General features: G+C 47.5%; 2 protein-coding genes across 4 annotated transcripts in view; one reads left to right on the forward strand and one right to left on the reverse strand.

Annotated features, from left to right (window-relative positions):
* Positions 1-18,755, forward strand: part of LRIG1 (leucine rich repeats and immunoglobulin like domains 1) — a 117,555-nt gene extending 98,800 nt beyond the window's left edge. For both annotated transcript variants that reach the window (XM_057705087.1, XM_057705088.1), the window contains 8 exons: positions 1,754-1,917; positions 11,765-12,085; positions 13,435-13,716; positions 14,279-14,698; positions 15,237-15,362; positions 15,986-16,135; positions 16,685-16,942; positions 17,049-18,755. In XM_057705087.1, the coding sequence (XP_057561070.1) occupies positions 1,754-1,917; positions 11,765-12,085; positions 13,435-13,716; positions 14,279-14,698; positions 15,237-15,362; positions 15,986-16,135; positions 16,685-16,942; positions 17,049-17,302 (1,975 nt within the window). In that variant the 3' untranslated portion in view covers positions 17,303-18,755. The remainder of the gene's footprint in view (positions 1-1,753; positions 1,918-11,764; positions 12,086-13,434; positions 13,717-14,278; positions 14,699-15,236; positions 15,363-15,985; positions 16,136-16,684; positions 16,943-17,048) is intronic.
* Positions 18,756-19,588: 833 nt separating this feature from the next.
* Positions 19,589-26,469, reverse strand: part of SLC25A26 (solute carrier family 25 member 26) — a 138,543-nt gene continuing 131,662 nt past the window's right edge. For both annotated transcript variants that reach the window (XM_057706067.1, XM_057706068.1), the window contains 3 exons: positions 25,907-25,971; positions 24,220-24,293; positions 19,589-19,979 (listed from right to left, as the gene is read on the reverse strand). In XM_057706067.1, the coding sequence (XP_057562050.1) occupies positions 19,862-19,979; positions 24,220-24,293; positions 25,907-25,971 (257 nt within the window). In that variant the 3' untranslated portion in view covers positions 19,589-19,861. The remainder of the gene's footprint in view (positions 19,980-24,219; positions 24,294-25,906; positions 25,972-26,469) is intronic.

Below are 26,469 nucleotides of genomic sequence, written 5' to 3' on the forward strand. Positions count from 1 at the left end.
TTTGTTCCTATGGTTCAAATGAAATGTGTCCCTGTCCCCAGCGTAAGGGCCTAAAGTCTCCCCGTGATGGCCGGTGTCTTCCTGTAGACTTGTGTGTGCAGTGTCCAGGCCTTCCTGCAGAAAGGGGCAGGCACAGCGGATGCCCCCCTTGATGGTAAGTGGTAGGTGCCTCTGACAGTGGGAGAGGCCCTTTCTGTCCTTCCCCTGGGCTGGTGAGTTTTCCAGTGCCTGGAGGGAGACTTTTCAGCAAGCACACACACAGCCCGTCTTGGAAAGCTCTCCAGATGCTGAGTAGGAATCGGCCATTTCTTCACACGCAGCTGTGAGGGCCCTTCCGCCACCTACGGTAACTCCTCAAGAGAGCAGCCTGCCAGGTATCGCGAAGCACAGCCCCACCGCCATCAAATGCAAATACAAAACCTAGTGCTGATGCTAAGGTCTAATGTGGGCAAGCCTCCCAGTTACAATGGCTTTGAGCTCAATTATTTCAGTCTTAAACAAGCACCTCCCGAAATTATTTGGTTAAAATGCCCAGCGCATTTGGGAACAGTGAGAAATAGGAGCAAAGAGCAGATTTTATGTAGTCCTGTCAGCCCTGGGTTCTCTGCCACTAGCTTCACTCTGCCTTGCTGTTGACTAGTTTGATGGTTTCCCTGCTCATAAGAAGGTCAGAATGAAATAGAGGAAACAGAAGGGCTGAAGAATATGGGGCGGGGGGGGCGGGGTGAGGAGGCCATTGCTGTAACACTGGCCCCCTGTGACATTTTTGGACTTTCTGAGCATCCCAGCATCCCTTTTTTGTCACCACGTACTGGGGACAGTTTATTCCAGGGAAGCCCATGTAATAAGCCTCTGCCTCCGTCGTCTTGGCGGGCTGACCTCCGCTCTTGAGCTCACGGCCCGAGGTCTTCCAGGAACAGGGCAGCTCAACTCCTCGGCTGACTTATCTTCGAGTGACTCCTCAGGAAAGAATGTCCGCTGAGATGGCGATTCCGATCTCTGTTGAAAAAGCGTATCCTCAGTTGCTGAGAAATGAAAAAGAAAATATTCTCTGTTTTGGTTGGAGCCTCACAAAACCCAAGTTGTGTGTTCTCATGCTCCCTGGGCAGGGCAGTTCACTCACAGGCGCTATTTAGGGAGCGGAGCTGAAGGCTGCCGGCCTCCTGAACAGCGCTGGTGTGGAGATAAATACACAAACAAGAGGGGAGCACGCCGGCGAGGCCGACATTTGGACATCAGAAAACATGCCGTTCTGCCAGATAAAAACACAGCAGCCACACAGGAGACAAGCCCTTCTCGGGACGTGTTTCAGAATTTAGATCAGGGCCTCAGGTTGAACTTAGACGCTCCAAGTGGCTTATCAGGAGGGTGGGAAAAAGCAGAGAGGAGGCTGTGCTACCCTTGGCTGTTGGATGGTCAGAGGCCGGTAGACAGCGTCCCCAGGGTCACATGAACTCCAGGTGGTTGCTACTTGAAGTGTGGTCCTGAGACCAGCGAGGTCAGCGTCACCTGCAGCTTGTTAGCAGTGCAGACTCTAACCCACTGCGCCACAGCTGCATCTTCTCCACATCTCCAAGTAGACTACGTACCGCTCTAGGTCGCAGGAGAGGAGCTGTGAGAAAAAGCGTCTCCCGTTCGCTTGCTGACTTTCACGGCAGAACCTGATCGGAGGCGATTTGGGTCATTCCAGGCACTGGGGGGAGTATCCCTTCTTTGTGGTCACACCTCCCACGAACTTCTGTCTTGCTTTCAGCCACATCAGCAGCGACAGCTTCCTGTGCGACTGCCAGCTGAAGTGGCTGCCCCCGTGGCTGCTGGACAGGATGCTGCAGGGCTTCGTGACGGCCACCTGTGCCCACCCAGGGCCACTGAAGGGCCAGAGCATCTTCTCTGTGCCGCCAGAGAGTTTTGTGTGTGGTAAGACTGTCTTTGAGATTTTCCCCCCTCCCCCCACTAAGGGTAAGGAGGCCAGGAGGCTTCATTATGGGAGTGATTCCTGTGATCCGCGTCAACCTCAGCCCATGGTTTCCCATCAGCTGCTGGATGCAATTTATTTCCCACTGAAACCACACGTAGTATGTACAGTGCTGTTGCCTCATTATGTGGTTCTTGGAGTGTGTGCATTTAATCAGGAGAGATCACGAATAATCAGTTACAGGAAGGTGGCTGTGTTGTTTCAAGACAGCACTAGTGCCCGGGTTTAGCTGTGAATTTACTCAGCGTGAGGCTGGGGTTTTCCTGTGTGTTTCTTTCCAACCCCAAGAATGAAAGGTTAAATACAGGAAGAACGAGTCTCAGGAGAACAGTTGCTGTAGTAAAAATAATTCCTTCATGTTGACTTACACTCTTGCTGTGTCGCCAAAGCACTGGAATCAGCACTTGTAGCTTTAAATTCTTTTCTCCTTCTGATTGTTGGCATGTAGGTCTTGCCATCTTTTTGATGGGGGGTGGTCAGGATCCAAGTTTGGTTGCAAAGAGCCCAGAAAATGGTGAGCAGCTGAACACACACACTCACACACGTACGTGCACACAAGCACCACACACCACACTCAGATAGAGATGACGCAGCCTCATGGTCAGTAAGATGTGGTCAAAGAACGAGATGGCTTTTGAGTTGTTGTGGTTTCTGCTCTAAGCAGGAGTGAGGGTGGCATTCCCAGTCCTGACTGGCACTGCTGGGCAGGTGTGCGTCCTGCCATCTTTCACCCCCCTGGTCTGCTCTGAGCCTGGGGTGTGATGTTCCCAAGCTGGAGCTCCCATGGTCTAGGGACCTCCCTGGTCCACTTCTCTGTCCTACTTTTTGGGCACAGCAGTAGCCAGTATGCCTGCTGACATCAAGATACAAGTGCCCTCCTTCCACACACCCACTCCACCACTTCTGAGAGCAGGCTTGCCTTCCTTTCTCCTCACCCAGTCTAGCAGGAAGCCTTAAAAGCACTGTCAGTGTGGTAGCAGCCCTCCCAAATCAGCTGTCCTTCCTGTCCTTCTCGTGGAAACTGTGCACGTGGCCCTCATTGCCTAGGATGGAAGAGCCATGCCATCTGTCGTTCCTTGGGTTCCTGCTCCCTGACCATTCTGTTGTCACAGAGCTCCCTGAAATTGCACTTTCTGCCTCTTCCTCTTCTCTCCTGCCACAGGGTGTCATCTCTCCCTTTGGATATGAGCCACGCATGGCAGGACTTGGGACACGCTGCCCCCAGCTTCCGGCCTGTGCCCTGGAGTATTCTGAGATGCAGCAGTGTTGACGCAATTCTCAGAGCCACCTCCACATTTTTGCTCAGGCTCCCACCCAAACAATCATCTAGTACTAATGGGAATCATGAAAGCACTTGGCAGGAGATCAAAGTCTCAAGCTCTGTGGGAATCTCCCACTCCTTTTCTATAAAATGGAAATATAACCACTTCACACCCACTAGGACAGCTAGAATCAAAAAGTCCGATACTAACAAGTGTCGGTGAGGATGGGGAGCAATCTGAAGGCTCTTACACTTCGGGTGGGAATGCAGCATGGCCTAGAGGCTTTGGAAAACGGTTTGGCCTTGTCTCAAACAGTTAAACGTAGAGTTACAATATGACGCACCAATTCCACTCCTAGGTAAATACCCAAGAGAAACAAAATAATATGTCCACAACAAAACCTGCACATGAATGTTCACAGCAGCATTAGTCATACTGGCCAGAAAGTGGAAATGACCCAAATGCCCATCAGTCAAGGAATGGATAAATAAGATGTGGTATAGGCATACAATTAGGACTGTTACTAGGTCGTAAAAGGGAATCAGTCTTACAATATAGATAAACCTTGAAATATAATGCTAAATGCAAGAAGTCAGTCACAAATGACCGTGTGTTATATGATTCCATTCATGTGAAATGTCCAGAATAGGAGAACCTCTCAAGGTAGAAAGTATTAGATTAGTGGCTCCTTGGGACTGGGCACGGGTGGAGGGAGAAGGGATGATAGCTAAAAGATACAGTTTCTGATGAAAAATTTTTTTTTTTTTTTGGGGGGGGGGGTACACCAGGTTCAATCATCTGTTTTTATACACATATCCCCGTATTCCCTCCCTTCCTTGACTCCCCCCCGTCGAGTCCCCCCCCCCCCCCCCCGCCCCAGTCCTCTAAGGCATCTTCCATCCTCGAGTTGGACTCCCTTTGTTATACAACTTCCCACTGACTATTTTACAGTTGGTAGTATATATATGTCTGTGCTACTCTCTCGCTTCGTCTCAGTTTCCCCTTCACCCCCCGCCCCCTCCCATACCTCGAGTTCTCCAGTCCATTCTCTGTATCTGCATCCTTGTTCTTGTCACTGAGTTCATCAGTACCATGTTTAGATTCCGTATATGTGAGTTAGCATATAATATTTGTCCTTCTCTTTCTGACTTACTTCACTATGTATGACAGATTGTAGTTCTATCCACCTCATTACATATAGCTCCATCTCATCCCTTTTTATAGCTGAGTAATATTCCATTGTATATATATGCCACATCTTCTGTATCCATTCATTTGTTGATGGGCATTTAGGTTGGTTCCATGTCCTGGCTATTGTAAATAGTGCTGCAATAAACATTATGGTACAAGTTTCTTTTGGGATTATGGTTTTCTTTGGGTATATGCCCAGGAGTGGGATTACTGGATCATATGGTAGTTCTATTTGTAGTTTTTTAAGGAACCTCCAAATTGTTTTCCATAGTGGCTGTACCAACTTACAGTCCCACCAACAGTGCAGGAGAGTTCCCTTTTCTCCACACCCTCTCCAACATTTGTGGTTTCCAGACTTTGTGATGATGGCCATTCTGACTGGTGTGAGGTGATACCTCATTGTGGCTTTGACTTGCATTTCTCTGATGATGAGGGAGAAGGGATGATAGCTAAAAGATACGGAGTTTCTGATGAAAAATGTTCTTAAAATTGACTATGATGATGGTTACACATATTTGTGAATATACTAAAGACCATGAAATTGTGCACTTCAAATAGGTGAATGGTGTTGTAAGGAAACTGTATTTCAATAAAACTTTTTTAAAATAGAAGTATAATTTACATATGAAATTGATTCCTCTAAAGCGTACAAGTCAGTGGTTTTTAGAATATGGAACAGTTGTGTAACCCTCACAGCTATCTTCTCTACGACATTATCATCACCCATAAAAGAAACCCCCAAACCATTAGCAGTCACTCCCTCTTCTCCCCTGGCAGCCACTCCTCTACACTGGGTCTCTATGATTTACCTATTCCTATGATTTACCTATTCCGGATGTTTCATAGAAATGGAATGCTACAAGATACAGTCTTTTGTGACTAGACTTTTTCACTTACTACAGTTTTTTTTTATCATGTATTAGTACTTCATTATTTTTTAAGTGGCTAAACAAATATTCCACTGTATGGGTATACATTTATTTAGCTATTCATCACGTTGTTTCCACTTGTTGGTTACTATAAATAATGCTCTATGAACATTCGTTTACAAGTTTTTGTGTGAAATCTCTTGCATATATACTAGGAATGGAATTGCTGGATCGTGGAAATGGTATGCTAATCTTTTTGAGGAGCTGCCAAACTGTTTATCAAAGTGGTTGCACCATTTTACATGCCCCTCAGCAATGTACAGGGGAGTCTGATGTCTCCCCATCCTTGTCAAACTCGGTACTGCCGTTTAAATTTTACTTATACTTGTGGACGTGAAGTGAAATCTCACTGTGGTTTCGATTTGCTTTTCCCTAATGACTAATGATGTTGAGCATGTTTTCATATGCTTATTGGATCTATATGTATATCTGCCTTGGAAAAATGGCTACTCAACTCTTCTGCCCGTGTTTTAATTGGTCATTTGTCTTTCCATTGTTCTTTCTGTATTATGGATACTAAATCCTCAGCAGAGATAAAATTTGCCAATATTTTCTACCAATCTTTGGGTGGTTTTTTTCATCTTTTAGACATTTGAAGCACAAAGATTTGAAGTGTAAAGTCCAATTCCTTTCTTTTTCATTTGTTCTTTTGATGTCATATCTAAGAAACTATTGCCAGAGAAAGGGTCACAAACACATACACCTATGTTTTCTTCTAAGAGTTTCACAATTTTATTGTTTCCCTCCCATGTCCCCATAAATTTTTTGATCAGCTTGTCAATTTATGCAATAAAGACAACTGGGAGTTTGAAATTGGAATTGCATGGAACCTTTAGTTTAATTTGGGGAGTATTGCCATCATTAATATTAAGTCTTCCCAATTTATGAACATGTGATGTCTTTCTATCTTTTTGTAGCTCTTTTTCACTTTCTTTCCATGAAGTTTTATAGCTTTCATTATATAGGTCTCACATTACTTTTGTTAAATTTATTCCTATGGTGATTTTTCTTTATGGTGCTATTTTAGTGGAGTTCTTAATTTCATTTTTCAATTTTCATTGCTAGTGTATAGAAATGGAATTGAATTTTTTATGTTGATTTTGTATTCTGCAACTATGTTGAAATCATTTATTAGTTCTAATAGTTTTCCCGTGAATTCCTTAGGATTTTATTTATATATGATCATCATATCACTTGCAAAAAGACTGTTTTTTTTCCTTTCCAATCTGAATGCTTTTTATTTCTTTTTCTTCTCTAATTGCCTTGGCCAGAGACTCCAATATAGTGTTGAATAGAAGTGATGAAGGCAGACATCCTTGTCATTTTCCTGCTTTTAGGGGAAAAGCATTCAGTCTTTTACCATTAAGTATGATGCTAGCTGTGGGTTTTTCATGGATGACCTTTACTGAGTTGAGGAATTTCCCTTCTATTTCTAATTTGTTGAGTGTTTTTTATCATGAAAGGGTGTTGGATTTTATCAAATGCTTTTTCTGCATCTGTTGAATCGTGGTTTTTTTCCCTTTATTTTATTGATATGGTGTATTACATTTTTGGATGTTACATTTTGCATTCCTGGGATAAATCCAACTTGGTCATTGTGTAAGATCCTTTTATATGCTGTGGGATTTGGTGTGTTACTATGTTTGTTGAGAATTTTTTTTTATAATTCATTAACAGGTATAGATTTTTATTTTTTAGCTTACAAAAGGCCTTTTTTGTTGAAGTATAGTTAATTTACAAGTTGTGTTAATTTCTGCTGTACAGCAAAGTGATTCAGTTACATGTGTATATACATTCTTTTTAAAATTCTTTTCCATTATGGTTTATCACAGGATATTGAATATAGTTCCCTGTGCTGTACAGTAGGACCTTGTTGTTTACCCATTCAATATATAATGAATTGCAGCTGCTAACCCTAAACTCCCAATCCCTCCCTCCCCCACCTCCTCTTCCCCTTGGCAACCACAAGTCTGTCTTCTATGTCTGTGAGTCTGTTTCTGTTTTGTAGACAGGTTCATTTGTGTCATACTTTAGATTCCACACATAAGTGATACCATATGGTATTTGTCCTTCTCTTTCTGACTTCACTCAGTACAGTAATCTCTAAGTATATCCATGTTGCTGGAAATGACATTATTTCATTCCTTTTTTATGGCTGAGTAGTATTCCGTTATGTACATGTACCATATCTTCTTTATCCAGTCATCTTTTGTTTGACATTTAGGTTGTTTCCATGTCTTGGCTATATAGTGACTAGTGCTGCTGTGAACATAGCGGGGGTACGTATCTTTTTGAATTGCAGTTTTGTCCGGATATGTGCCTAGGAGTGGGATTGCTGGATCAGATGGCAACGCTGTTTTTAGTTTTTTGGGGGAAACTCCATACTGCTCTCCATAGTGGTTGTACCAATTTACATTCCGATCAGCAGTGCAGGAGGGTTCCTTTTTCTCCACACCCTCTGCAGCATTTATTGGGTGTAGATTTTTTTGATGGTGGCCATGCTGAGCAGTGTGAGTTGGTACCTCAGTGTAGTTTTGATTTGCATTTCTCTAATAATTAGTGATGTTGAGCATCTTTTCACGTGCCTGTTGGCTCTCTGTATGTCTTCTTTGGAGAAATGTCTGTTTAGGTTTTCTGCCCATTTTTTGATTGGGTTGTTTTTTTGATGTTGCACTCTGCGAGCTGTTAAAATATTTTGGAAATTAAGCCTTTGTCATTTCTATCATTTTTGGATTTGGATACTTTTTAATTCTTTTTATTGTGTGATTGCTTGTGGCTAGGGTTTCCAATATTATGTTGAATAGATGTGGTGAGAATATGCATCCTTGTTCCAGATTTTAGTGGGAAGGCTTGCAGCTTTTCATTGTTGAGTATTATGGTGTCTGTGGGTTTGTCATAAATAGCTTTTATTATGTTGAGATATGTTTCCTCTATACGCACTTTGGTAAGAATTCTTTTCATGAATGGATGTGGAATTTTCTCACATGCTTTTCTTCTTCATTTATTGAGACAATCATGTAGTTTTTTTGTCTTTCGCTGATGTGGTGTATTACGTTGATTGATTAGTGTATGTTGAACCATCCTTGTGACCCTGGGATGAATCCAACTTCGTCATGGTGTATGATCTTTTTTATGTGTTGTTGGATTCAGTTTCCTAATATTTTGTTTAGAATTTTTACATCTGTATTCATCAAAGATTTGGCCTGTAATTTTTTTTTTTTTTTTTTTTTGGCGGTGTCTTTGTCTGGTTTGGGTATCAGGGTGATGGTGGCTTCATAGAAAGCATTTGGGAGTGTTCCCATATACTTAAGTCTTTTGAAAGAGTTGGAGAAGGACAGGTTTAAGTTCTTCTTTGTATGTCTGGTAGAATTTGCCTGTGAAGCCATCTTGTTCTGGACTCTTATTTGTAGGGAGTTTTCTTCTTAATTACAGATTCTACTTCACTTCTAGTGATCAGTCTGTTCAAGTGATCTGTGTCTTGATTCAGTTTTGGTGGGCTGTTTCTAGAAACTTGTCCATTTCTTCTAGGTTGTTGGATTTGTTGGCATATAATTGTTCATAGCGTTCTCTTACGGCTTTTTGTATTTCTGTGGTGTGGGTTGTTATTTCTGTATCAGTTCTTGTTTTGTTCATTTGGGTCCTCTCTTTTCTTGGTGAGCCTGGCCAGAGGTTTGTCAGTTTTGTTTACCTTCCAAAGAACCAGCTCTTGGCTTTATTGACTGTTGCGAATTCTTGCATCTATACTCATAAAGGTCTATAGTTTTCTGTTTTTTCTAGTTTTGTTATCAGGTACTATTTACTGTAATAGAATGGAGTTAGGAAATGTTCACCCCCTCGTCTATTTTGGGGGGTGGGGGAAAAATTTTTGAAGGATTAGTGATAACTCTTTAGATGTTTGGTAAAATTCACCAACCATTTGGCTCTGGACTTTTCTTTGTGGGAAGTTTTAAAATTATCTTTACTTGTTACATCTATTCAGATTTTCTTCTTCTGGAGTCAACTTCGGTAGTTTGTGTCTTTTTCAGAATTTGTGTTTCAGCCCGGTTATCTGATTTGTTGGCATACAGTTACTCATAGTATTCCCCTGTACTCTTGTTTGTTGCTGTAAGGTTGGTAGTAATGTCCTCACTTTGATTCCAAATTTTATTATTTTGAGTCTTCTCTCCTTTCCCCATCCCCCACCGGTGTAACTACAGACGACTCAGTTTTGTTGGTGTTTTCAAAGAAGAGGAGCAGGAGAGAGTTATAAACAAAACTACACTTATAATGGCTTTATATACTTAACCTACGTAGCTCCTTCAGTGGTGTTTTTTTATTTGTTGGTGTGTAGTTACTGATGTGTCTTTTCATTTCAACCTGAAGGATTCCCTTTAGTATTTTTTGTGGGGCAAGTCTGTTAGCAATAAATTCTCTCAGGGTTTTTATTTTTAAATCTGAAAATGTTTTAATTTCTCATTCATTTTTGAAGGACCGTTTTGCTGGATATAGAATTAGTTGACAGTCTCTGTTTCAGTACTTTGGACATGTCTTTCTCCTGCCTTCTCACCTCCATGGTTTTTGATGAGAAATCAACTGTTAATGTTATTGAAGATCACCTGTATGTGAGGAGTTGCTGTTCTCTTGCTGCTTTCAGGATTCTTTGGCTTTACACAGTTTGACTATGACGCTTCAAGGTGTGGACCTTTGAGTTCATTCCATTTGGAGTTTGTTGAGCTTCTTGGATGTGTAGAGGTAAATATTTAATCAAACTTGAGAAGTTTGGGGTCATTATTTCTTCACATACTCTTTCTGTTCCTTTTTCTTCTCCTCCTTGGACTCCCATTATCTGTGTGTTATTAACGTTTGATCCTATCCCGCCGGTCTCTGTGGCTCTGCTTGCTTTCTTCATTCTGTTTTCTTTGTTTCTCAGACTAGGTGGCCTCAGCTGACCTGTCTCAATCTCCCTGACTCTTCTGCCAGCTCAGTTCAGCTGTTGCGCCCGTTCAGTGAATTTTTCATTTCATTTGAAACTCCAAAATTTATATTTGGTTACTTTTTACCATTTCCAGCTCTTTATTGATATGCTTTATTTGGTGGGAAAAGATTTACATACTTTCCTTTAGACATGGTTTCCTTTAGTACTTTGTACATATTTATAAAGCCAATTTGAACTCTTTCTTTAGTAGGTACACGTTTTCTTTTTTTGTTGTTGAAAACTGAGTATTCTAAGTAGTGGAGCAACTCTAGAAATCAGATCCTCCCTCTGTCCTCCCCTGGGGTTTGTTGTTCTGTTTATTGTTACAGTTTGCTTGTTCAGTGACTTTCCTTGACATATGTTGTAACATCTGTTCTCTGCAGCCACTTAAGTCCCTCGGTGGTTTGCTTAGTGGTTAGCTAATGATTGGACAGGTCCTCAAATTACTTCAGGTCTCCTGTCCTCTGCCCAGCATCCCTGCTGGGTGCTGGGGGTGTGCCATCACTTCCTGTTTGCACTGATGCTCCATGTGGGACACAGGGAAGAAATGTGAACCGTCTCGGGTCTTTCCCGGGCATACACGTAGCCCTGTCCATGCAGGTGGCCTTCTAGGTCCTCAGGAGTATGCTGACCTTTTCCAAGCCCACTGATGACATTACGTTCACCCGATTTCCTTTGCAGTTTCCTGGCCAGCCTCTCAGTGCTTCCAGCTGATACTCCTGCCTCAGCACTGACTGCTGATTATTTTTACCACATACCCCAGGGACAGGGCTTCCTTTGCTGAGCAAACTGTATCACGTCAAATAAACGCAAGCCCTGAGGATGGAGCTTTTGCAGGCGTGCCCAGCCCATTCTGACCCCGTCATTGGTTGCTAGGCTTGCTGGGTTTTAATGCTGCTGTAGAGCTGCTGAGAGAGAGAGATGGGACTTCGGGTAAAGCTCCCTTTTCTAAGATTCAGGTGTTTCCTTGAGTCAGCTCTTCATGGATTGTTACAGCCTTTAGTTATTTCCTAAGATTCTGAAGAAGCTGGTCATTTTTGCTAATGTTTTCCCTGCTTTAATGGAGGTGCAGATTTTCAGAAGTCTTTATTCTGATGTCCTGGAAGTACTACATCCCCCACTCCCTTTGGAGGAAAGTCTGTGGGTGAGGCCTGTGCATTCTCCGTGATTCTGAGTTGTGTGTGACAGTGGACTCTTACGGCAACTGCGGACTGCTTTGATAACTGAGTACCGGTAGGTGTGTTTGAATCGAGGAGTGTGATCTGTAATTGGATACGGTCAGACAGCCATGGTGCAAGTCCCTTGATGGTGTTTGGTGGAGCTGAGGGTGCACAGGAACCCCAAAAGAACTGGTCACTGCTCAGATCTGACTCAATTTCTTGTAAGCGTAAACAGCAGCTGCTCTCTGTGTCCGAAAGTCCGAGTGACTTACATTTGGCTCTTTTCACCCCAGATGACTTACCAAAGCCACAGATTATCACCCAGCCAGAGACGACCACAGCCGTGGTGGGCAAGGACATCCGCTTCACGTGCTCGGCCGCCAGCAGCAGCAGCTCCCCAATGACGTTTGCCTGGAAGAAGGACAACGAGGTGCTGGCCAACGCCGACATGGAGAACTTCGCCCACGTCCGCGCTCAGGACGGGGAGGTGATGGAGTACACCACCATCCTGCATCTGCGCCGCGTCACCTTCGGACACGAGGGCCGCTACCAGTGTGTCATCACCAACCACTTCGGCTCCACCTACTCGCACAAGGCCAGGCTCACCGTGAATGGTATGCACGTGCCGTCTTTCTGTTTGGGTGTAAGATTCCTACACAGCCACACGCGTGATCATTCTGTCATCCGTGTGGAAGTGATTGAGACAGGAGACACACCAGCTTCACTGGGACATTACTGGATCATACGGTTGCTTGGCTTGGGCCCAGAACAAGTGTTGTAGATGGTAGGCTTATTCTCAGTGGAGTCTTCATTTTAGGTGATTTTTTTTGTTAATCCGTTTATTATTTTTCCATTTATTATTCTCCTTAACCCAAGTTGTCTGGTATCCAGATTCCAAGTACATCCTGATGCTGGGGAAGCTGCTGTCCTCTGAGATGATGACACAGCCTTGGGCCAGAGGCCAGCTCTGGGTTGGGTGGGGTCAGGGCAGCTAGCCTGATTGCAGAGTGGTCTGCGGGTGTTTGACAGGGATTTTTACTCAGCAGCCAGCCTTGGAGCCTGTCAGGGTGGTTTCCTTCAGGGCTGCTACTCGTTGTAGTGAGCTTAGGGTAGGAGAGGTAAGCAGATGGAGCAGCTGACCGCCTGCCCCGGTAACCTAACAAGATTTCCCTATTAAACCTACAGCTACAAAGTGCTGGGACCACCGTGGTCTTTCAGCCCTTACAGACCACCAAAAAACCCATGTTTGTTTGCCACACGTTGGCTGGTTGTCTTGGCTTATTCTGAAGGCGCCCTCATGGTTTCTCAAAAGCTCAGGGAGCTGTCAGAGTCCCCACCAAAGCCATCTTGAAGGGAACCATAGTGACACCTGACATCTGGATGTTTAGCGCTGTGTCAGGGAATATTCGGGATAAATAAGCTGGTGGAATGCTTTCAGCTCGTGCGTATAACAGGAATATGGTTCCAGCACCACTGCTCCTAAACAGGTTTTCTTCAAGAGGGAAGAGCCATCCCATTGCTTTCCCCCAGGGTGGAGGCGTGTCACCTTCCCTGTGTTGTCATAGCATCTTGCAGGAGCAGGTCTTCTTGTTTCCCAGGCTCTCCAGGTGATGCAGGCAGGCAGGTATCAGGCCCTGGCATTTATGGGGTATCCCTGTACACACGGATCACCACACGGCAGGTGGCAGGGCAACGCTTCAGGAAAACCTAGCACTTGTAGGGGGTGAGGGCCAGCCTTGGACGTGCGATGAGAGGCTGATGGACTGGCTCCCCCTGTGGCAGGAGATGCTGGGCGGCCCTTGGAAACCGCTGCTCCTGATCCCCAGGGGGCAGTGGTGGTTCTAAGCAGACGCTGGCACAGAGAGTGGTGCGATGATGAACTGACGCGCAGAAGTGGGGGAGGTCCGTCTGACGGAAGACGCTCCTTGCTTTCTACTTGACCCCGTGTGTATCTGTTTTGCAGTGTTGCCATCATTCACCAAAATGCCCCATGACATTGCCATCCGGACTGGTACCATGGCCCGCCTTGAATGTGCTGCCACCGGCCACCCGAACCCCCAGATTGCGTGGCAGAAGGATGGAGGCACGGATTTCCCCGCCGCCCGAGAGCGACGCATGCACGTCATGCCAGACGACGACGTGTTTTTCATCACTGATGTGAAGATAGACGACATGGGGGTTTACAGCTGTACAGCCCAGAACTCAGCCGGCTCCATTTCAGCAAACGCCACCCTGACGGTCCTAGGTTCGACTGTTGGTACACTGAGTGTATATATGTGCGTGTGGGTGCGTGAGAGAGATTTTCCTACGTATCATAGGCAGCTAGAGGAAAGGTTCTCAGACTGTTCTGTGAAGCCCAGGGTACGTGTGGTAGGCTGTTTCTACTCTAAAATTTTAGGCTTCCTTCTAAGATTTTGTTAAACAAGTGGCTTCATCCACCTCTTTTAAAAAAAAACGCAAATTAGAAGAGTCTTCTTAGGGCTTAGGTATAAGACACTCTACCTAAAGAACTGCCCTCTCATCGGGCAGGATGGATGTGGTCTAGGTGAAGGATAAACCTGTATGGTTCCCAAACAGGGCCGTTTGGGAACCATAGGGGCTTCTGTGGCTGCAGGTTAGTTCACCCCCAGAATAGTAATGATTTAGTCATTGTGGGAGAAAAGCTTCTGAAAAGCTCGCCACTCTGATAAATGATCTCAGATGGCACTTCAGTGACGTGTTAGATTGTCCTAGTCCAGGAGACAAGGCAGATCGAGAGCGGCCGAAGCCCGCAAAATAACCATGAGATCTCCACCCACTTCTTGCAGAAACCCCGTCCTTGGCGGTGCCCTTGGAGGACCGCGTGGTATCCGTGGGAGAGACGGTGGCGCTCCAGTGCAAAGCGACCGGCAGCCCTCCGCCCCGCATCACCTGGCTCAAGGGGGACCGGCCTCTGATCCTCACGGAACGGCACCACTTCACCCCCGGCAACCAGCTGCTGGTCGTGCAGAACGTGGTGATGGACGACGCGGGCCGCTACACCTGCGAGATGTCCAACGCCCTGGGCACCGAGCGCGCTCACAGCCAGCTGGGCGTCCTGCCCACGCCAGGCTGCAGGAAGGACGGCACCACCGTGGGCGTCTTCACCATTGCCGTGGTGTGCAGCATCGTGCTGACGTCCCTGGTCTGGGTGTGCATCATCTACCAGACCCGGAAGAAGAGCGAGGAGTACAGCGTCACGAACACAGGTTTGCCGCTGCGGCGGGGGGACGCGCAGGGCCACCTGTGAAGGAGGCCAGGGCCAGAGGCTCTTTTGAGAACCTCAGTATGCTCAGGACCCCAGAACCTCTGGGAATATGGAGTCACTCGGAACAGCGGAGGCTTTGGTCTCCATGACACCCTTTTATCTTTCAGGAATTGCACAGTATAATGGCAGTACTCTCAAATACAAGTACATTGTGAACTCTGCAGTGTTCTGGGGCATGACAGGCACTTGCTTTGCGGCCACGTGGTGGATTGTTGCTGCAGGGACGTCCCCGGGCCCCTCTTCTCTTAGTTCTGTCTCCTTTCCCATCACGGTGCTCTGTCTTCTGTGGCCTCGGACATCTCTCACAACACCTGGGCGTCAAGTCAGGCTGAGCAGGTCCTGGGAGGGCTTCTCCAGCCAGACGCCACACGGTGTCTCCGCACCGCCTTGGCAGCGGCTGCCGGAGTCTCCTGCGTCTGCCTTTGCTGTTGCCGGGAGGGACTGGGGCCCCGGTGTGTGACTGTCCTGTCTCCTTGCAGATGAAACCATCGTGCCACCGGATGTTCCGAGCTACCTCTCTTCTCAGGGGACCCTCTCTGACCGACAGGAAACCGTGGTCAGGACCGAGGGTGGTCACCAGGCCAACGGGCACATCGAGAGCAACGGTGAGGCCTCAGCCCCTGGTGCACCTGGGACCCCCGGAGCTGGATGGGGCCTCCTGTCCGGGGCAGCTGCGTGGCATCACGTCAAGCACATGTGGTGACCTGGCAGGCTGGATGACTCAGGCCTTCTGTTGGGATTTCTTGGACTTGACCTGTGTACAAGTTCTGCAAGGTTTTAAAATCCCTGTCCCCTAGGACATTATTGGGCTTGGGATCTCCTTGGATACGGTAGGGCTGTCTCACATAAGAGTAGCAAAGGATGTGACAGGTCCTGAAACCAAGCCGCTCCTCGCGTAGGGGAAGCGCCCAGGTCTGCTGTTGCAGTCTCTCAGAGTAGAAGGTGCCCACACGAGTAGGGGGGACGGAGCACGTGAGGGAAGTTTATCCTTACCAAGACCTGCTCACCCTCGTCGCTCCGACTGCTGGAAGGCCTGCCTGCTGGGAAGGCAGCATAAGCAAAGCTTTCCGGCTGCACCTCCTGCTTATGAGCCCAATAACCCAGCACTGGAAGGAATACTTTGGGAAGTGTCCCTGTTCGGGGTAGCCTTGCCTGTTCCTTTTCACACAGCTTCCTGGGAAGTGCTGACTAAGCTCGGCGTTTCTAACCGTGAGCGAGTCTGTTGCAGGTGTCTGTCCGAGTGACGCAGGCCTCTTTCCAGAGGGGGAAGCACATGGCGTCCTGTGCAGGCAGCCCAGGCTCTGCGTCGGGTACACAAAAGAGCCGTGGAAGGTGGTGGAGAAGACGGACGGCACACCTGGCCCACAGAAGATGATGGGTATGAGACACTTCCATTCGGGAGAAGTGCTTTCTCTTGAAATCAAAATTTAGGTTGACTGTCTCAGAATTTGGCAGTCACTGTACAAACAGGAAGCGCTGGCCTGGCTCTTGTTAAATTCCAGACTAGGATGGCTCTTAAAACTAGGGTGTGATCAGCCTGAGCATGAGTGTTCTAGATTTGTAAGTGACTGAAATAAAGGGGAAGGCCCAAGCACCTTTCCACCGGGGCCACTGAAGACTCCTGACCTGCACGGTGCCTCACGCAAGTGGGATTTTTTTCCCCTGTGATCAGAGTGTGTGATGACTTCATGCTCTGACTTCAGAAATTAATCTGAACTATTTAAACATGGAAGAGCTCTGTTCTTCATTAATGGTTTCGTATTTGCCCAAGTCCTTTTTTGGCGAACAGACTTGAGAGGGGGGCTGGTCACAGAGCTGACCAAAGCAAGGCGCGGCCCTTAGAGCCGCCTAGCTGAGCAGCCTGTCCTCTGTGTGGGACCGAGACTTCCGTGGCGGTGCTTCTCACCTGTCCCCACTCTGTCCGCAGAGCACAGCCGCCCGGTGGTGTGCGGTGACTGCAGCGCCGACGTGCACAGCTACTCCAAGGAGCCAGCCTTTTGTCCTCAGCCAGCAACCCCGAGCGGCCAGGAGCCCAGCCCGAGTAACTGCCCAGATTCTCCGCAGCACCTGAGCCGCGCGGCTGCCGACGGGTCCCGCGGCCACTGCTGGGGGCCCCTCTACCCCAGTAACCACGACAGAATGCTGGCAGCCTCGAAGAAGCCAGTGGCGCGTCTAGATGGGAAAGGTACCTTGGCTCTGTCTTCGAGGAGGCACCAGCGCCAGGTGGTGGGGAGCGTGTTCTCGGCCGGGCTGCAGGGGCTGATGTGGCCTCTCCTTTCTCCTCCTTCCAGGGGCCTCCTCTTGGACTATAGCGCGGTTGTGTGAGCCGGACTCCTCAGACCTCCAGCCTTCGTCAACTCCAGGCGAGCCTGAGCTCACGGAAGCCGCCTCGGGCTTTCCTGACGTGCCCAGCGAAGGCCAGCACTTGCCTCTTTCCAACGGACACCTCCCTCAAGCCTGTGACTCTGGTTCGGAGTCCACACCCCTGACGGGACAGCCCCCTGGGAGACGGAGCGCGCCACTGCTGTTTGCACCAACAAGCTAGGCTTTGTCTACCTCGGCCCTTGTGGCGTCGACGTCTGCAGGAAGGAGAGGTGGGGGAGGCTGTGGGGGAGGCTGGCTTCAGGCTGTCACTGACGTGGACGTAGTCTTCACCTCCACGTGGGGCGTCAGTACTCTGAAGGACTTGCAGTGGAAGCACAAAAATGCAAGAGGCTATTGTGTACAAAAGGCAGAAAAGTATTTGATACCCTTGTACATAAGAGTTTTCAGAGATGGCATATATATTATATATATCTTTTACAGAGGCTATTTTAATCTTTAGTGCATGGTTAACAGAAAAAAAATTGTACAATTTTGACAATATTATTTTTCATACCAGGTTGCTGTTCAATTTTTGGAGGGGGGATAGTTCTGGTGCCTTAATGCATGGCTGGAGTTCCTAGAAGCGACAGACCACATTTGTTCGCAGGAGTTGGTGGTGGGTGGAGGGAAGGGAAGGTGCTTGGCTTGGAGCTGCACTTGGGAGGGACGACCCCTGTGATGCTTTACTGTCAGAGACTCCGCTTGCATCGGAAGTAACTTCACGTCAGTATTGCTTGTGTGTGGGTGGCCTTGTAGCGACCTCCCCGTTGAGCCCGGAGGGGCAGATGTCATGGTCCTTTGCAGTGATGGACTTCTCGTAGGTTTGAGTTCTTTCTGTAGCACGTAGAATGGGGGTTGTTAATCCACCACAAGCACTTGGTTCTAACAGTTAAGGAAGAATGGCAGTGCTTCTGTGATAGAGGCGCAAATGTGGTCTTGTCAGTATCATTCGACGGTCATTTGAGGCTCTTTAACAAGAGAGAGGCTGCTGGTGTTGGTACCTGTGGATTTTTCAATAGTGATGTTTTAGTTCTGCCGATATAATACTTAATATTACATTGGCCTTGGGGGAGAAAAGAAACCAAGTCCTGACTTTCCAGGGCTAGCGTGTCTCTACTGAGGATCCAGAGCAGGCCTGTCCATTTCCCTCCCTCGCACAAATGCACCCGGGCTTGGACTCTAAGAGATTAGCCCTTCACCTGGGTCCTGGGTATATTTGCACTTTCTTGAGACCTGTTGCTAACCATCTTGTGAGTGCCAATGTGTATTTCAGGAAAAATTACATTGAGACAAGGTCCTTAAAAATCTCAGAAAGCGAAGTTCCTTTAGGCAAAAAGCTGGAGGCAGGTATCGCCAGGATGGTTACTTGCCTATGTTAGACTTCCCTGTCAGATGTCATCACTGTTCTAAAAGGTAAGCACATTTAGAATCCTGTTCTCAACAGTTCACATTGTTACTGCCACAACATATGTGAATTTGCTGCTTCTGAGAGGCAATGTGAAAGAGGAAGTATTACTTTTATGTACAAAGTTATTTATTTATAGAAATTTTGGTACAATGTACATTGAAAAACATGTAAAATATTGAAGTGTCTAACAAATGGCATTGAAGTGTCTTTAATAAAGGTTCATTTATAAAACGTTAAGTGTGTGGCGGGTTATTTTTAGACCTACATTAACCAACATTGCTTCATCATATTTAATTCTAGAGATTGCCTTTGTAAGGGAGTCATCCTGTCTTAATTACCTACCTCCCCCCCCCCCCCCCAAAAAGGAAAAAAAATTTTTAGTCAAAGCAGAAATACATACTGTGGCTCCAGGGAAGACACGACACCACTAGATTCCTGAGATGTCTGAGTTTTTCTAACACCTGGAGCTTATTAGTCGGGTAACAAAATGGTGACCTTCCCACTTCATCTCTTTGATTTCCAGTGTGTTGCGCTTAGAACTCCAAGCAACAAACCTTACTGATTAGGAATGATGAAACCACCGTTTCCCAAGCCAGCTCCGGGCCTCGCTTTGGGTCTGAAATGGAGAGGAGTGGGTCAGTGACGGCCCTGCTGCCCCAAAGCCTGCTGGGCCCACCTAGCCATTGAGCCGTGACTGGTTTCTCTCTCAGGCACCACAGGGGCCACTGGACACCTCTCTGGAAAAGAATACAATTGTGTTTTTATAGGTGAAATCTGAGGGTGATTAAGACCTGAAGCCTGGTTACCCGGCAAGGATGCTTGCTGTGCACCTGTAGGTCGTTCTTTTCATACAAGGCTGTAAGCTGACGTAATCGGAATTAACCCAGGGGAGAAACCCAGCCACATTTCCCCAACTTCTTCCTAAGTCTCCTTCCTTTACTTATTCTAGCCATTCTTTGAAAATTATAACCATCTCTGCCTTTGGCCGATTCCACTATCAGGTGGCAGGAAATGAAAGATCAGATACAGATCAAATGAAGACTCTGAAAGGGCCTGGACTCAGCGTTGCCACACTTATTTATTAAGGGGTTCTGAGAAAATTGTTCAAAGTACCGCTGTGGACATCGTTTTCTCTCTGAACTCTGGCACACAGGCCGATGATGTCATCCCAGCCAGCCTGTAGCACGGAAGATGCGCTCTCAGTGTGGTAATCTGAGCAGAACTGGACTTCAGCGCCGTGTTTTGTTGTTCAGATGGCCGAACAGCTGCTCACCGGAAGGGAGACAGTTCTCACAGCAGGACCCTTTCTTGAAAGCAGGGGCCGCCTCTGATTCATGGGTCCTCTCTGCCAAGTTCCAACAGAAAGCTGCGCGTTTGGTCATAAGCACCAAGAAAGATGAAACCTCCCAGACTGATGGCTGCCATTCGAGGGAAGACACCTGCAAATAATCTAGGGGTGGGGAAAGGCAGGAGGAAAGATTTTTTTTTTTTTTAATTTTCTGTGTGTAGAAAAAATAAAAGGCTAAATTCCAACACCCACAGCTTGCTCAACTCAACACACCACGCTCATTAAACCCCACACAGCACTTGAAATGTGTGTGTTTTTCCTTTCAGAATGGCACTAAATTACATTCCCAAGTAGACTTGTTGAAGCTGGAGCCCAGCTGTTTGTTGGCTACATCAGTGGCCGAATACCAAACAGCTTACTTGTGAGCGCCTGCAATGAAGTCCAGCAATTAGTCAAGACACAGCAACTCCGTCCCCACAATACTTCTGTTAAGACTTGCACACCATTTTTGTCTTCAAAAGGTGATGAAATCGGTGTTTTTCTAAGGTGGTCAAAGGCCTGAATTCTAGGCACGGCTGGAGGGCAGCGTCTGCCCTGGAAACCTGAGGTGGGCCCTGGGTGTTTGCGGAGGTTCCCGGACGACTCCGCTGCTCCTCCCAGTGACTCACTTGGTCCCATTTTGTCCTCAGAGACCCACAAACGTGATGCCACGTGGGGAACTGAATCTGTGGATTCCCTGTTTTCTTTCCCCTCGAACAAGGGACAAGAAAGCCGGGTGGGCTCCAGCTGGGAGGGGAGCAGCACCTCATTACAGGTTCCGTCCCCAAGCACCTGCAGAAGGCCAGTTACCATCCAAGTTGCAACTTTGGAATAAGCAAAGAAATGCAAAGTAAAAGAACAATCTGACTGGGGATGTAAAGTGGGGAGTCATTCTTTAAAACCCTCCCAGAGGGATACACAGGCATTTGCTCAAAGGTGGTCACTGTGGTGGTGCTGATGAGAGAAAAACTACAAAGAACCCGCTCCCGGGTACATAGTTTCCGGTACAGTGGATGCACCTGAGAGATTTCCGGTACAGTGGATGCACCTGAGAGATCTGAGCGATGACGCAGCTGAAGGATAAGGCCATCCACAGGGACCAACACAGAACACATACAAAACAGGTTCTGAAAGAAGTCAAGTCCCAAAGCTGTGCGTATCATGCTGCACGTTGGGCGAACATGGCCGCGATGCATCCTCAACTTTCTCTGGAGGGCAAGGGGTACAGGAGACTTTCCCTCCCTATGTTTCTGTACTAATTTCACCTTTTTACCAAGAATATCACTTGTGTAAGCAGACAACAAAATTACAAAATCCGAACTAGTGGATTTCCTACTGAAGAGACTTCGGGTTGGATCTAGGGAAGAACACAAACTGTTTTCTGTTTTCCCCGGGCCATGGGAACCTCCACGCTCAGCTAAAGGCAGGCTCACCAGGGAACAGACAGGAAGGAAACCCCCGTGGCCCCGTTCACAGTGGCCGGGCTCCCTCCTTTCTGTGTAACTGCCGGGAGAGGCCAGCTTCCCCCGCCCCCTTATGCAGCCTTCAGCACTTCCGAGGAAAATGGACTTGAGAGTAGTTCTAGGGGGGCCTGTACTTTAGTTAGCTACCTGAGGGTTTAAATCATCAAGTCACATACTACACAAAATGAGAACCTCTTTTTTGCCTACGTGGAAATTCTGCAGAAGACCAAGATACACTTGCAAGGAAAACAGCTGTTCAGCCCAGCATCACACAGATTGTTTGTGCACGAGGTGACCCCTAAATTACTGCTCTGAGGCCACTGCGTCCTGCTGGCCCAGGAAAGAGCTTCCTCTCCCTGCCCCCAGCCGACGAAGAGAAGTGCGGGAAGAGGGGGGTCGGCAGGCTGAGCGGCGGAAACCACGTCTGCCGCATGACTCCCCCTCCCTCCCTCGCGCTCTGGTTCTACAGCCAGCGTCTCCGTCCGCTCCCGCTCCCGCCGCTGCTGAGCTCAGCTGCTCCGCGCGAGGGGCAGGTGGCAGCAGTCCGCGGCTTCACTAGATGACAGCTGAGTCTGTTACGACAATTACAGCCCTTAACGTAGAGTAATTTGCACAGTGAGCGCCCCAACCAAACTCAGACGCGAAGCCCGGAGGGGAGCAGGGCTGCGCTGGAGGGACTGCCGCGGGAGCGGGGACGACACCGGGCGCTCAGCAGAGGGCATAACGGGCGCAGGCGAGGAAACCCAAAGGCCAGGGGACCAGCCGAAGAAAGGGAGGAAGGAGCGACGCAGGACGAGCAGGCTTCCCGTCTGCTGTCGGGCCACCGGGCCGGAGGAGCGTGCGGTCCTTTTACTTTGGAGGAACCATTTGGCGCGAGGGCGTCTCTTGCAAATCTGCCAGAATGGGGTCCCTCCCCGTGTGACCCAACATGGAGAGACCCAAGTGTCACCACTCGATTCATGCCAAGAGCTCAGCACCGACGCACGGCAGGTGGGGAGACTGTACCTGCGAGGCGACTGGAAACCTCTGTAAAGCCGGCAGGTACGTTCGGGGCCGCCAGGAGCCCGCCGGGGGCTCTACGTGGAAAACAGAGGACGCGGCTGGGGGAGCCCAGGATCACTGCTCAGAACAGCTGCCCCCGTGTGCGGGGGGCGGGGGGGGGGGTTTGCTTCTCAGTACAGTGCTCTTGCCAGATTATGTGCTGTCTTTTATCACGTTAATAGGAAGCTAATGAACACTGTCAGCAGCTGCCTGATACTGTGCTGAGGACCGCAGTGGGCATACGAATGAGAGCCCACGACTTCAGAAGCTTCTGCAGGATCAGTAAAAATCCCAATTACCTCTGCAGAGCTGACAGCGGGGACAGGAACAGGCCCTCCGCATGTGGGTGACACCCTTCCTCTGCCTGTGGCCCTGGCACTGCCGAGTTAGATGACATCCAGTAACACCACCAGCGGGACAGGCGAGGTTTCGTTCCAATCATCTACCCAACAAAATTCCTTCTCCACAAGCTTTCAGGGGCCACGGTCCTGCCAACTATGCCATCCCCGCATAGCACCACTTTCTCGACAAAGGCAGATGGGCTGCCGCTCCACTCCACAGGGTTACGGTCAAGGGCAGAGGTTTGACCAGCAGTTGCCAGAGACTCTAATAAGAGCTATATCGAAATGAGTGAGGCTGAAATTCAGCAGTTTGGCTTCATGACCTAAAACAGCTACTGCAGGCAACACCTCTGTGTGGCCCAGTCACGATGTGAAACCCTAAGAACCGTTTCCCTGTTACTTCAGAACTCTTCTTTTTTTTTTCTTCCCACATCACTTCTTTGTTCGTTGAGGAATTGGTGTCAAAGTGAACGTGCCTCAGCTATGAGCAACCGGATTCCTACTTCCTCACTATCCATTCGCCATAAATCACTGACTCAGGACATATGAGCTACCACCCTGCCCTCCCAGGCTCAGTTACTCCTTTCTGGTAAACCCAGTCCTTGTCTCCAATCCTTTGTCCTTCAGGTAAGCAGCATCCATTGAGAGGTGGCATATTCAACAAAACCATACACCGGTACCTATTTTGAATAAAGGATGGGGCTAGTCTCCTGTAAAATACGCTTGCCTGGGGCCTGACCAACCTGCGCCACGTTCCCCACACTGTCAACGAGCTGCAATAAAACCTGCCAAATGGACACAAAACTAGCGTCAAATAAATGATCAACATGGCACCAGGACAAGGGGGTGACACCGCTGTGGCTTTGCTGTTTCGCACCAGTCCTGTTGCTAGGCTCTCTTCAACCTTCCCCTAAAGGAGGCTGCTGCTTTGCTCTCTCTGGAAAATCCCTGGTAGATGATTGCAGAGAGTCATGATTTCATTTACCTGTTACAGATCCCAACCTTTAGACAGGTTTACTGTGTTGTAAAAGCAGTGCTGAAATAGCATTTTGAACACGATGCTAGAGTCTGAAGCACCTCGCTGATGACAGAGTGCCGCGGGCATCAAGGGAGGTGTCACGCGCTGTGTGGTGTTGAAAGCGATAACTGATCATAGTTAAAAGTGCCCCAAACCACACATGCTTTCTTCTAACAGCGCTACCCCCGTCACATGCGTCCTGCCTTACACAACCGGACACCTGCTTTCTCCGCGCTGCAGCCCAGAACCTGGCGGGGGTCACACACGTGTACACCATCTAACATCAAGACGGGAATCGCCCGGCTACAAACACTGCATCAACTCGATTGTGCAATATTATCTTACATAAGCAACATCAAACATAACGTTTTGTACGACAGAAGTAAATAATATCCCAATAGAACAAGCAGAAGGAAGGGTGGGTGTTTTCCCGATGCTGGGGCTAAAGGAGGAGAAGTGGTGGAAGGCGAAGGCGGCGGGTCCTCCCCTCCCGGCCTTACCCCGACAGCCCCTGTGTCCGCCAGACCCCGTGCAGGGCAGAGAGGACGTTCCCACTCGCAGTGCTGGAGCCAGCCTGCATGGAAAGACAAAAGAGAAACCATCATTTCACGGAACTCCCCAACCAACTTCCAAGCTGGCTCAATACCCTCAGGTGCACGGCTCCCTGCCACCCTCATGCAGGACAGTTTCAGATAGACTGGGCAGTCTCTTGGGAATCGCGACTCTCGATCTCACTAGACCAGAGGCCCTCACATTCAAACCCACAAGCAAGCACTGACATGGCCTATTTCCTACCGGAAGTGGCTTTCCTAGGTTATTTCTCTCGTTGTCAGTCTATGAGCAGAGCTTACCCGGACAATTCACATACAACTATTGAACAGGAAAAAGACTGAAAGCAGTATGAACTGATCTGAGAAGGATGGGGAATAATCAGTATAAATGGTAGGATTATGAAACTTATCTAAGTGGCTAGCTAATAAACAGATTTAATAAAGAATACTACATTCAATTTAAAACAGGCTTTGCATATATACATTACTAAGAAGAAGAAAATATCCAATTGTACACTTTAAACATATGCAGTTTATTGTATGTCAATTATATCTCAATAAAAGTTCTTTTTAAAAAAAAACCTATCATAATCATCCAGTAATACAACAGGAATCTTCCCACGTCATCAGATATTTTCGGCACAATTATACCCACTATATAATATTCCCCTGTGTGACTGTCATAATGTGTTTACCCAATTTCCTTTGTTAAACACTTGGATGATACTCAATTTTTTTTTAATTTTATTTATTTTTTTGGGGGGGGGTACACCAAGTTCAATCATCTGTTTTTATACACATATCCCCGTATTCCCTCCCTCCCTCGACTCCCCCCAACCCTCCCCGTCCCAGTCCTCTAAGGCATCTTCCATCCTCGAGTTGAACTCCCTTTGTCATACAACAACTTCCCACTGGCTATCTATTTTACAGTTGGTAGTATATATATGTCTGTGCTACTCTCTCGCTTCGTCTGAGCCACTCTGTAATAGAGTCTCATGATTACTGTTCAAAAAAAAACAAAACAAAAAATTAAAACAAAATAAATACATAAAACAGGCTCTGCCCTATCAAGCTACCGGCTACGATTCTGCCCTTATTTGTTCCACTTCTCCACAAGCGTGTGACTTTTTAGTTTTTACTGTTTTGGTCCAGGTATGTTATATGTATGCCATTCCCTGAAGTCTCGATCCGGCTTTTTTGAACACATTTAAACAATTCTGAAAAATGTCCTAATTCACCTGGTGAAGGCTTAATAAGCCTGATCTAAGTTTAGACACTCATACTCGCTGCACGGCATGAGGCAGGCCAGCTCTGAGCCTCGGGTCTGTCACCAGTAAAAACAGATTCTTTGAAAATATTATCACCAGGCAGAGGCCCTATCTATCACCTGTGCACATAATACAGGTGAAAATGATTCTGAAAAAGTAAAATGCTACCCAGACATCAGTCGCAGCGATTCCTGCGGGACACTGCTTTGCCCAAAGGCAGTTTCATTAGTGGTTCAACAGGCAGCATAAGGCTGCTAGCTATAGGTGTTATGCCACTTTTGTTCACTTTTTTCTTATATACATATAAGCCCTAGGGCTCATAGATACAAGCATCTGTTGTGTCTACATTACACTATTTTACCACTTACCTTGGCCAACATGATTCTTGTTTTTGCCACGTCCAGAGGCGTGGTGACTGCAGCTGCAAATCCACCTGTGCATATAAAAATACCCAGTGCACAAGTGAGGTATTGTTTACTGTATTACACGGTATTTTATAATTTTTATTTTATAATTAATTCCTCATAACTGTGCCAAAAACACTTCTTTATCATTATGTCCACTTGATTGGTTGAGGAATAGGAAGCACACGTGAAAAATCTTGACCTACACGCTCCACTGCTTTGTGGTGATGTCTGACTGCATACAAGGGAGGTGGCAGGATACCGTTTCATACATGCAAGTGAGAAAACAAGGCCCCACAATGTATCTTGCTCTTTCGTGGAGCAGCAAACCTGCGTGTGTACAGGGGGTGGGGGTCTGTGGTCAGACCACCACTCCGAGACGCACGCTGCGCCCCATGAGTCTCAGGGGGTCCGTGCCTTCCATGGGCCAATGTTCTCTAATCTGAATCCAAAATCTGTTATGGCTTCTGCTCTGAGGCAAAACTGGCAAACAGACACATGTGTGCCCATGTGGGGATTTGGGGTAT

This window comes from Hippopotamus amphibius, chromosome 13 (assembly GCF_030028045.1).
Source record: "Hippopotamus amphibius kiboko isolate mHipAmp2 chromosome 13, mHipAmp2.hap2, whole genome shotgun sequence".
In the NCBI taxonomy this organism is placed as follows: domain Eukaryota; kingdom Metazoa; phylum Chordata; class Mammalia; order Artiodactyla; family Hippopotamidae; genus Hippopotamus; species Hippopotamus amphibius.